The sequence below is a fragment of the Crocodylus siamensis genome, chromosome 12, assembly GCF_052110815.1.
Source record: "Crocodylus siamensis isolate JL-2025a chromosome 12, ASM5211081v1, whole genome shotgun sequence".
In the NCBI taxonomy this organism is placed as follows: domain Eukaryota; kingdom Metazoa; phylum Chordata; order Crocodylia; family Crocodylidae; genus Crocodylus; species Crocodylus siamensis.
The window spans coordinates 19,209,396-19,221,601 of NC_143406.1; the positions used below are offsets into that span (position 1 = coordinate 19,209,396).

Sequence of the window (12,206 nt, forward strand, 5' to 3'; positions counted from 1 at the left end):
ATCAGTGATGTCCCATATTCATCCCATATGCAAACAATCCAAATGTTCTGGCACTTTCAAAAAAGCTGTTAACTTCCTTGGAGATAGATGTTAAATGCACAAAGGTTATAAAACGTGAGGAGTTTTCTGCAGTTCAAGAGATTAAAGAAAATGCTCCAGCAGGGCAAGTACTTAACTTGAAAAAAATCTTAATGCATAAAAATAAAATTGATAAGAACATGTTAAAGGCTGGATCATCAGAAAGGAATGGAAACCTGATCTGAGGAACAGTTCTTACCACACAGACCCATTGGATCCACTTCCTCTCTTTCAGTGCATTACCACTGATTCATGTTCTCACTGCCTTGCTTGCCCTGCATATCAGCAAGAGGGTGTGGGGGTGGGAAAGGGTGAAGTTAACACCCACTGTTATATGCTGCTGACTCAAACACTCAGCTTCATTTCAGACATTCATATTACTATGTCTTAAAAGGGCTATGGCTAATTTCAACAAATGTTAGTTTAAGCAAGGTGAAAGAAGCTCCTAATGTCAGACAGCTGACCAGAATTTACAGGGAAACAGAGATACCACCTCTGCACTCAAAGACCTTACCAAAAATTACTAGACAGCATTGAAAATTAAAATTTTAGGCAATATTCTTCATGGGGAAGTGTGTATGAGCAAGGTGGTATATCCTGTATTGCTTGTACATTCTGGAGTCACGGGGAGGTCCATGAAGATACAGCATAGAATGAAGACTCCTACTGATTTAGTGTGAATAGGCCTAAATTACCAGTTCCATAGCTGAGTAGCTGTAGTTTAGCACAATTTAGGGAGTGGGATTCTTATTCCCCTCATAGTGCTCCTTTGCAAGTCAATCGGAGACAGAGGTCAGAGCAAGGGAACAACAAAAGTGATTTTTCTATCTAAATCAACACATTTCACTCTTAGCTGTATGATAGAAAAGGTTTCTGGAGATGTAAAGGTGGAGAGGATTGTCAGTAAAGATACAGTGGCACTGATTATAAAATAGGAATATTAACCCAGATATTTTAGCCAAGTTTCCCTTTTTCCATAAACACGTTATGCTTCCATGTATTACTTTCCAGCTTCCCTTCACAGCTTTTTCACTCTTGTCATAAACTGTTTATATAGTGTTACTGTGTGAAATTCTATCAGAATTACAGACTCTAGAGGGAAAAGGCCTGTTAACTCATATGAACTATATTCCAGCTTGTGACCACTGCACCCTGCCTTTTTGGTTATGTCATATCTGGATCTACTTGCCTAACACAACTTGTTGTTGAGTGGGATTTTACCTCTGGAGGTGTTGTTCAGTAGCTTCCCTAGGACCCCGGATGACTCTGCTCTCTAGGGCTGTGTGAAGCTTTGGGTGGTGATTCTATTCAAGGAGATTTGGCCCAATTTGGTGGCTGAATCTCTGAATCTGAATCAAATCAGAGGACCACTTCAAAGGTACAAATTGATTCAAAGCTTTCTGAATTTTTGGCAAAGATTCAGAGAGCTTTGATGATTCAGACAGTTCCCGGTGGCTGCAGCTCCCTGCAGCAGCCTCTCTGAGCTGGTACGTGCGAGAGGCAGGGGAGGGGAGGCTGGGGGAGGCGACCATGGGGGGGACTGCTGCCTCTTCCCTACCCCCCCATGGCTGCCCCCACCTGCCCCAGCTTTGTACTTTAAAAAATAAACCCCAGTGCTCACTGGGTGCTGCTGGGTAGGGGGCAATCCCTGCAGCCCCCCACCGCCTCATGCTGCATGGGGGCTCTGCATGAGCCCCCTTGACTCCCCACTGCTCCCGGCCCCTCAAGGATGTCCTGCCTGCTGGGGCTCTGGCCCTTTAAGGAAAAAAAAACCAGCCAAGAAAAGCCCTGGGACTCACCGCTCCTGGTGCAGCCTCAGAACTTCAGGGGCTCCTGCAGAGCCCCCCAGGTGGCATGGGGCAGCAGGGATTGTCCCCTGCCAGCAGGAATGGTGAGTCCTGGGGTTTCTTCAGGGTTTTTTTTTTCTTAAAGGGCCAGATCTGGCCAGTGCAGGGCACCTGTGATGGGGCTGGGGAGGTGGGTGGTGGTGGTTCAGGGGCTCATGCAGAGTTCCCAATGCAGCATGGGTCAGTGGGGACTGCCCCCCATCTGGCAGCACCTGCTGAGCCAGGGCTTTTTTCCCTAAGTGCTGGGAGCTTAAGTAGGTGGGGCAGCTGTTGCTGGGCTGGGAGAGGGGTGGGGGATGAGCCTGGCCTGGCTGATTCAGAGATTTGGCTGCTGCCAAATCTCTGAATCTGATTCAGCCTAATTGAATCAGGACAGTGATTCGAATCACCAAATCAAATCACTGTCCCTGAATAGGCCGAATCCAAATCTGAAGTGAATACTAGCTGCTTGGCACAGGCCTACTGCTGTCACTTCTTCTCTGGGGCTCCTCCTCCCCTACACCCCACTCCTTTCCACTTAGTTGTTATGGATCAGCCTCAATGGTGTTCTGGTGTGATGGAGATGCCCTATCCTCCTGCATTGAGGCCTGGTAATGAAGACTGGTAGATTAGCAAAATCATAACAGAATGATAATTCAACCAAAATAACTCAGATGACATGGTGGGCAGGGCAACAATACCCATCATACCTAGAACTTTCCTTCAGTATGTGGGACTTCTTGGTACAGGGTGTACCCTTTTCCCACATGGTCTAACATCTTGGATGCCACTTTGTTGGGCATGCATCTTGGACTGGCTACCATCCAGCCAAATATTGTCCTGAGGAGTGTTCCTCCGTTCCTATGCAATGCTCATGGCTCTGTGAACTCCCCACTAGGAAACTTTGGGTCCACGTACACTCAGTCAGGATGTGCATTGTCAGGGGGTTCCCATGTGGAGTCCTCCCCTTGGCAGGTCCCGGCAGTGCCCACTGGACTGCCCTCTCCCAGCCCCAGTTAATCTGTGTGTTCCTGTGGGCATGGTCGTAGGTGCCAGACAGCAGCATCAGGTCCAAGCCACTTGGCCCATCAGCTGTCACAATCAGGATGCCTCCTTGTTGAGTTCCCAGTCCCAAACAGGCAGTCTGGGCATCCTTGGTCTTTCTGAGGTGCTAAGCCCTGGGGAGAACCTCTGGTTTTCTGATGGGTGTTTGGCATATGTCTGGGTCCTCCCTTCAGTAGTGGGAGAGTCAGGTACTGCCTCTCTGGGTGTGCTAGTGAGCAAGGTGGTATATCTTGTATTGCTTGTACATTCTGAGCATGTCTACATGAGACACAAGATAATTAGTATCTCATGGCTACTGCACATTACCATTGCCAATCATTAACCATGATATGACTCTACTGCTCAGTAACATCTGAAAAAAATGTGCAGTGAAAGTACTGTTCAGTAACTGGTACTTACTTATGCTAATGCAAGTATTAAATGACTTCTCAGTAACAACTGTGCAGTCCACCTCTCACGTAGAAGTGGCCACTAATAATTATTAATAGTTCTTGGTAGGCTGATTTGTTTTGGTAGCCTTCAAGCAATATGGTCCTTGTGCTCCCTGTGGTGGAAAGGGGTCAGCCAGAAGAGCAGTATTCCTCAGTCATTCATAGAAAAAAGGAAGATAGAATGGACAGAAGCACAGAATAAATGTTTCAATTTTCAGAATTTATAATATGTATTTTCAAGCTACAGTTTTTACCTTGGTAGTATAGGAGTGATGGGGTAAGCATGTCCCCCAAGCCAGGGAGCACCCCCGGGGGTATCCCTCGGGGAGGCACCGGGTCCCCCCAGCGAGGGAGAGCAGGGGGCGGGATCGCCGGTAGGCACTTCCGGCAAGTCCAGAGCGCCTGATTGGCAGACAGAGCGGAAGCAGGAAATTCAAACCGCAGCCTTTAAAAGCTGCAGTTTGACATAGCTTCTGGCACTCGGGAGCAAGGAGCAGCAGGGAGAGTAAGGACACAGGCACACATGTGTCTTGCACACACGTGTGCCCCCTTACCTGACCCGGAGCAGAGGTGAGAGCAGCAGAGGCGAGTGGAGCAGAGCAGCAGCGGGGGCAGCAGCAGCTGATCCCCCTAAGGTAAGTGGGGCAGAGGGGCTGGTGCAGCTGAGCCGGATCCGGAGGGGAAGCCCCCCAGATCCCTCTTAGCTGAGCCAGTAGGGAGCCATGCTCCTGAGCCGTGCGAACAGAGCGCGCGAACAGGCACGGTCTGTAAGAGCGCGCCGGCGTTTGTGCCGGAGGGGGAGCAGGAGGGGCCGAGAGACCGACTCTTGTTAGCACGGGCCAGAGGACCCGAACTCAGCTAGGAACTCCTACGATGGTGTTGACATGGAGTGCTGCCAGGGCCCCTGCCCAGGGGGCGCGGCCTTCCCGGGGCTTGTCTGAGGCTCCCACCCAGACGGAACCCACGGGGGGGCTGCGTCCCCCAACCCCCTGGCCTGCGGGAGCTGCCCAGCAAGGCCTGGGGGGGCAGGGACTGGGGAACCCCACACCTGTCCTGCAGGCGCCCACCTTAGGGCCCTGGAAGCGCAGGTGAGGGAGCTCCAGGAGGAGGTTAGCAGGCTGAGGGGAATCAGGGAGGCAGAGGAAGAAATTGACAGCTATTTTCTTTCCCTGAAGGGTTGTATGACCAAGGAGAATGCACCTCAAGATGAGCCCTCCACTGCTAAGTGGCAGACGGTCACCTCCTGTGCCAGGGCTGCTCGAGACATGGCAGTACCAGTTCCTACAGTCCGGCTGGAGAACAGGTACGAAGCTCTGGCAGCCCTGGAGGAGGAGGACGGAGAGGAAGAAACCGGGGAGGAGGCAACTCCACACACACCGCGTCCAATCCAAGCCGAAGGAGGCAAGAAGGCCAGGAGGAAGAAGCGTCACGTGATTGTCATTGGTGACTCCATCCTGAGAGGTACGGAGGGCCCTATCTGTCACCGGGACCCTCAGCACATGAGGTATACTGCCTATCTGGAGCGAGGATTCAGGAAGTGAAAGGGATGCTCCAGACCGTAATCCAGCCCACCGATTATTACCCTATGGTCCTAGTCCATGTGGGCACGAACGATGCGTCCAGGAGGAGCCCTGATCGCCTGATGGAGGACTACCACGCTCTGGGGTGCGTGCTGAAGGTGATGGGTGCACAGGTGGTTTTCTCTTCTATCCTGCCAGTGAGAGCATGAGGCAGACGGCATGAAACGTGCATTGCAGAAACCAACTGGCGGCTACAGGAATGGTGCTTTGAGGAGGGCTTTGGCTTCCTCAGCCACGACTGGCACATCACGACGAGAGAAATGCTGGGGTGGGACGGGCTCCACCTTTCCCCTAAAGGTAAGCGTGTGTTCTCTCCTAAGTTGGAGGACCTCCTCTGGCGGGCTTTAAACTAGGCTCGTCGGGGGAAGGGGAAGATGAGGGCAGAGGAAATATCAGACTGCCAGACCAAACAGCACCCACAACTACAGCCCAGCCCAGACCAACGAGCGAAGCAATCAAACAGGTAAGAGAGAGGGGCCAGGGTAATGTTGGGACTAGGGGGTCAGTACACCCACCCACAGGAGGCCTCAAATGGCTCTACACATGCTCGTAGTATGGGTAACAAGCAGGAGGAACTCACCCTCCTGCTGGCTGACACCAGCCCGGACATAGTGGGGATTACGGAAACGTGGTGGGATGAAACGCATGATTGGGCGGTCAATGTCAAGGGCTATAGGCTGTACAGGAGGGACAGGATAGGAAAGAGGGTGGGGGCATGACGCTCTATATTAAGGAGGAATACACATCCTCGTTAATTAGCAAGGAGCCAGGGGAGGGGCACTCTGAAGTGCTTTGGGTTAGAGTACAAGGCAGTCGAGGGGAAAGGGACTTAATGGTGGGAGTCTACTACAGACCTCCCAACCAGGGAGAAGAGCTTGACCAGGAATTCTTGGGTCAGCTCACAGAGGTAGTGAAGGCTAAGGATGTGGTAGTCATGGGGGACCTGAATTTCCCGGACATCTGCTGGGAAGAGCAGTCAGCCAGGTCTGAACACTCACGTAGGTTCTTGGCCAGAGTGCAGGACCTCCATCTAACCCAGGAGGTGCACAGCCCCACCAGGGGGGACGCCTTGTTGGACCTAGTGCTGGCCACGGGTGATGACCTGGTGAGGGGGCTGCGAGTGCTCGACCACCTTGGCGACAGCGATCATCGCCTGCTGGAATTCACCATCCAGCACAAGGTGGCAAAGGCATGCAGTAAGGCAGCGGCCCTAGATTTTAGGAGGGCAGACATCAATGAGCTAAGGAGGATAGTTGGAGAAGCGCTGAGGTCCAGGGGGGGAGGGGAGCCAGGTGTCCAAGGAGAGTGGTTGCTGCTTAAGGAGACGATCCTCCAAGCCCAAAGGAAGATGATCCCAATGAGGATCAAAGGGAGCAGGAAAGCACACAAGCCTCTGTGGCTCACCAAAAGAATCCGGGAATGTCTCCTTGCTAAAAAGCAGGCTTACACCCAATGGAAAGAAGGGATCATCACCAGGGAGGACTATTCTGCAGTTACTCGGGGATGTAGGGGGGTAGTTAGGAAGGCCAAGGCAGAGATGGAACTGGGACTAGCTTCCCAGATTAAGGACAATAAGAAGTCCTTTTTTAAATACATAGGGGGTAAAAAGAAGGTCCCGGGTAATGTGAGGCCCTTGCAGGACTCCATGGGAAACTTGGTCGTCACACCAGACAGCAAAGCTAACATGTTTAACGATTTCTTTGCCTCCGTCTTCCTAAGTAGGGACCAGAACAGCCACCTCCCTGCTGGGCCCCTCTCGGGCCCCGGGGGAGGCACACCTGGGCCACGAGTTAGTGAGGATTTAGTTAGGGAGCTTCTGCAGGGGTTGGACGTATTCAAGTCAGCCGGCCCGGATGATCTCCACCCTAGAGTTCTAAAGGAACTGGCTGGGGTCATTGCAAGTCCCCTGGCACAACTTTACAAGCACTTGTGGTGCTCAGGTGAGGTACCGAAGGACTGGAAGAGGGCCAACGTGGTCCCCATCTTCAAAAAAGGCAGGAAGGAGGACCCGGGAAACTATAGGCCGGTTAGTGTCACCTCGATCCTAGGCAAGCTGTTCAAGAAAATTATGCTGGCACACATCCAGGAGGGGCCAGCAGGAGACTGCATGCTTAGGGGCAACCAACATGAGTTCATCAGTGGAAGGTCCTGTCAGACCAACCTGGTGGCCTTTTACGATCAGATCACCAGATCATTAGACGCAGGGGTAGCAGTGGATATAGTCTTCCTGAACTTCCGGAAGGCTTTTGACACTGTCTCTCACCCTGTTCTCATTAAGAAACTGGGGGGCTGTGGTGTAGACACCCACACATTCAAATGGGTCGCCAACTGGCTGGAGGGCCGCACCCAGATGGTGGTGGTGGATGGGTCCTTCTCAACCTGGAAGGATGTGGGCAGTGGGGTTCCGCAGGGCTCGGTCCTCGGGCCCGCACTGTTCAACATCTTTATCAGCGATTTGGATGAGGGGGTAAAAAGCACCCTGTTCAAATTTGCTGATGACACTAAGATGTGGGGGGACGTGGGTACATTGGAAGGATGCAGCAGGCTACAACCAGACCTCGACAGGTTACAAGGGTGGGCGGACGAGAATAGGATGGGTTTCAACACAGACAAGTGCAAGGTGATACACCTCAGGAGGAAAAACCGGCACCATACCTACAGGTTAGGGAACTCCCCTCTTGTCAGCACAGAGGCGGAAAGGGATCTGGGGGTCATCATTGACTCCAAGATGAACATGGGCTGGCAGTGTGGAGAGGCAGTTAGGAAGGCCAACCGCACCTTGGCATGCATCCACAGATGCATCTCGAGCAGGTCCAAGGAGGTGATCCTCCCCCTCTATGCGGCACTGGTCAGGCCGCAGTTGGAGTACTGCGTCCAGTTCTGGGCGCTGCACTTCAAGACGGATGTTGACAGCATGGAGAGGGTCCAGAGGAGGGCCACTCGTATGATTAGGGGACAACAGGGCAGGCACTATGAGGACAGGCTGCGGGACCTGAACCTGTTCAGCCTCCAAAAGAGAAGGCTGAGGGGGGATCTTGTGGCCTGTTATAAACTAGTCAGGGGGGATCAGCAGGCATTGGAGAAGTCACTGTTTCCCCGAGCACCACCAGGAGTGACCAGGAATAACGGTCACAAGCTGGCAGAGGGCAGGTTTAGGTTAGATATCAGGAGGCGCTACTTCACAGTCAGGGCGGCTAGGGCCTGGAACTAGCTTCCAAGAGAAGTGGTGCTGGCTCCTACCCTGGGGGTGTTTAAGAGGAGGTTAGATGAACATCTTGCTGGGGTCATTTGACCACAGTATTCTTTCCTGCCATGGCAGGGGGTTGGACTAGATGATCTGCTCAGGTCCCTTCTGACCCTAGAAACTATGAAACTATGAAACTATGATTATCCAGAAATCATGTGAGAGTTAAGGATTTTATGGGTGATGTCTTTTACTGGAACAACTGCATGACTTGCATTGACTTAAGGTTCTGAATGCAAAGCATTCGTCATCAGGTTTTTATTTTGTAATGTAAAATGTGCTGATGTCAAAGTTTTGACATGTCTGTGCTGCCACAGGTGTTGCTGGTGACTGTAGGTACAAAGAGACTATATTAGATAATATGAATGATGAATGGGTTGTATTATATTCATATATTTTCACAGTGATGTGAAAACTGTACATCAGCGTAACAAAAAGTGACCAACAGGGACTTATGCTTAGGGACCTACCTACGTTGCAGTGAGATAATGGGTTTTTCACAGTCAGAATGCACAGAGACAATTTTGTGGGCATTTCAGGTAGCCCCATCCTTCACTGCTTTCATTTAATTTACCTCACTGCTGCTTTTTTTTTTTTAGTTGATTTGGTAGGAAATTGCAGCCAATGTCAGATTTCCTGGTGATTGTGGACAATGTTGTTTTTCTCTGTTTCTGCAAAATCTGTGAAACCATAATTTAGGTAGATCCCTGCTTATGCTGCAGGAAAGAATGGACAAACCTTTGGGGCACCTGGTTTTATTGAACAGGGGAGATGGTGATACAATGTCTTATTGGTTTCCTTGCACCCACCCACACACACTTGCAGACACACATGCAGACACACATGCACATACACACACGCACACATACATACACACAGTGGCATCAGGGGTTAAAGAGGCTTGGTGCAGGGGCTGAAGTCCACTGAAGTCCAAGAGGAGAGAGAGAGAGAGAGAGTCCAAATTGTAGGAGGAGGTATGCAGGTAACATCTACCTATCCAGGCTGGAAAGGGGTCCTTTTCCAATAGGTGTTGTCCGGGGGGGGTTGCTGGCAGGGCCTCTGGGTGGATAGGTGGTGTGCCATGGTGCTGGTCCAGATGGAGAGGGCGTCCCACTGGGTCTGTCTTCGCTGCCCCTTTTTATAGGGGCAGACCTTGTGTGACCCTAGTGACAGGAGGCATGCCCAGGCAAGGGTCAGCCCCTGGCTTACTGAGGATGTGTGCTCCATGCAGGGATGTGCAGTTTTGGGTGTTATAATGGTGAGAGTTGCTTGTTCTGCAGGGTCTTTTGTCTTTCAAATACTAGTTTTGTCTCAGTTCCTGGATGAGGTCTGTGGTTCCTGGATGAATCAATGCGAGGTGATGGCCTAGTCATTACAGACCATTCAGTAGAGGCCTGCTAGCATTGTATTTCAGTCATTCCCAATCACACTCATTCATCGAGGAACCAGTTTACAAGGGAGGGATACGTGACTCATACAGTTGTGACACAGAGGATGCCCAGGCATAGGACACAAGACATATAAAATGGAAAATTGACATGACTTTGGTTCACTTACAAACACAGGCCTAAACCATACAATATCCATATGAAACAATAAAAATCTAATAATAATACAATATAAAACAGTGGATATCCAAAACCAAAAACTCGCTACCAAAATAAAATTTCTTAAAGCTTATCCTACATCTTAGCTTACTTATACTTATCTATAGGGAATAGAGAGGGAGAGAAAAAGTCAGAAATGGTTGGGGAAGGGGAAAGAATATATTAAAAAAAACTGGGGGTTTTGCTATAGTGCTATGGGGCAATATGGTACATACTTCTTTGGTTCCCAGACTGTGTGTCCATCCATTGGCCTTGTTGTGCTGGACAGCCCATCTGCTCTCAGGGCAATGAGAAGCTGTGTGTGTGTCTCCCAAGTTCTTTAGAAATCCATTTAACCTTTGCTGCCCATCTTGACCCATTATAATGCATATTTCTATACCTATCAGGCAATTTCCCAAAAACCAGGCCTTTAAATACCGTTTCTAAGCCAACAATGACCACACAGTTTTCTGGGGCAATGGGCTGCTGCATCACAGTTTTCTGTTACTCAGTGTGCGGTAAAAGCATATTGACTATGTGGGAGAATGCCTCCTTGCTCATTCTGAATTTCTCCAGCCACTGCTGTTCTACCCAAGTCATCATAACTATATGTTCCCACCAGTCAGATCTAATAATTCTTCTTGTTTGAATGAATCCAGTACCACATAAAGTATCTTCAGCATGGTGCACCTTGAAGATGCAATCCTAAGACAGTGTGCCATTAAGAGGTTCAACATACCATGCGATGAGTTCAATCAAGTAGCTCAGTTCTCAGGCCAGAAATATCCAGATCCTGCAAGATCAACAGGATCTCTTTGCTCAGTCCTTTGGGAGTTGACAAAGTCATATTCTTTTCAAGCAGAGAACAGAGACACAGTTGGTTCTGCTATGGGGGGCCTGGTTACATAGGGCTGTTGTATAGGCCCAGTAACATTATAACATTCATGCTATTTACATGTCAATTTCTATCCACCAAAGAATACGTTACTCTAAAAGATCCTGCTTTGAATACGTTGGGTGTCTGATGCCTACAGTAGTACTCCTTTTCCATCCCATCACCAACTAAACTTGTGTGTTGCTGACCAGACATCCTTTGTGTGTTGCTCCTGAATTCAGAGAAGGCTACCTATCAGTTGCACAAGGCAAGCACACCCCTTCAGCCATAATTTGACTGGCTCACAGTTTTCAGAGTAAGGAGCAGAGCCCTGCCTCGCATATGGGGGTCCCCCGTTTTGCTGTGGCTTGCCTTCAACAGTCAAACTTTTAGGTCACTCAGCAGTCAACTTGTTGGTGCATACCCCAAATTCTGACTAGGTTGGCTATCAGGTGTACCTGGCAAGCTCACCTTCTCAACCACAATTTGACTGGCTTACAGTTTGCAGAGCAAGAAGCAGCACCCTGTTTCACACAGGGCCAGATTACCTATAAGGCAAAGTAGGCCCATGCCTAGGGGTGATAACATATGAGGGGCACCAGCATTTTAGTATTGCCAGTGCCACCTCTGCACCCTGGCCAGCCTTGCACCAATATCTCCCACCATGCTCTGCATCCAACCATTCGCCACACCTCTCCCCATGAATGCCAGGGACCAAGCGTAAATGTCTAATGCTGAGTGCACCCCCATTTCTCAGTACTGGGGAATGTGCTTGCAAACATAGGGTGCTGGGTGGCCATGAGGTCTGGTGTGTACAGGACCCATTAAGGCATTCCCTGCCTGCCTGCAACTGTAGACTTTAAGGTACCCAGGAACCCAAAAGTTGGATACCAAATGCAAACGTAGCACTGAGTGGACCCCATTTCTCAGCCATGGGGGATCTGCTTGCAAACACAGATCAGCAGAGAGAAGGAGGAAGTGAGAAGTATTACTAGGTCAGGATGTGTGAAGAGGATCCATTAAGGCATGCTTTGCCTGCAGGGAAATATCCACTTTGGGGTACACAGCACACCTTAAACATTATGACCAGTAGCATTTGTGTGTTGATATGCCCACCCCAGTTTTCAGTGAGGATGGACCTGTTTACAAAAAGGGGGTGCAGGATAGGTGGATGTCCAGAAACCCCAGAACCACCCTAATGCCTGTAGAAACATGTCAAGTATAGAAGATAGTAATTTTATAAGACTGTATCTCAGCTTCATTCCAATCTCCAGTTTGTAAATTTATAACTTTTAAAAATAGATTGAAACTGAACTTTTTAAAACGTTATTGTATTGCATAAGAATAAGAAAAACATTAACACTGCAACAATGTAGTTGTAGGAGGGACTGCTCAGTCCAGTGGCAGCTGGATGGGGAGCCATCCCTTCTCTCAAGTATTGGTACCTGGTGAGTGATTGGTACCAATACTTGAGAGAAGGCATGGTTCCCCATCCAGCTGCCACTGGACTGGGCTTTTCCCT

General features: G+C 49.9%; 1 protein-coding gene across 1 annotated transcript in view; it reads left to right on the forward strand.

Annotated features, from left to right (window-relative positions):
* The first annotated feature begins 4,287 nt into the window (after nt 1-4,287).
* The window catches only part of SLC45A1 (solute carrier family 45 member 1), a 102,225-nt gene continuing 94,306 nt past the window's right edge, over nt 4,288-12,206 (forward strand). Inside the window, exon 1 of the mRNA XM_090024715.1 lies at nt 4,288-5,277. Coding sequence (XP_089880841.1) covers nt 5,241-5,277 — 37 coding nt within the window. The 5' untranslated portion in view covers nt 4,288-5,240. The remainder of the gene's footprint in view (nt 5,278-12,206) is intronic.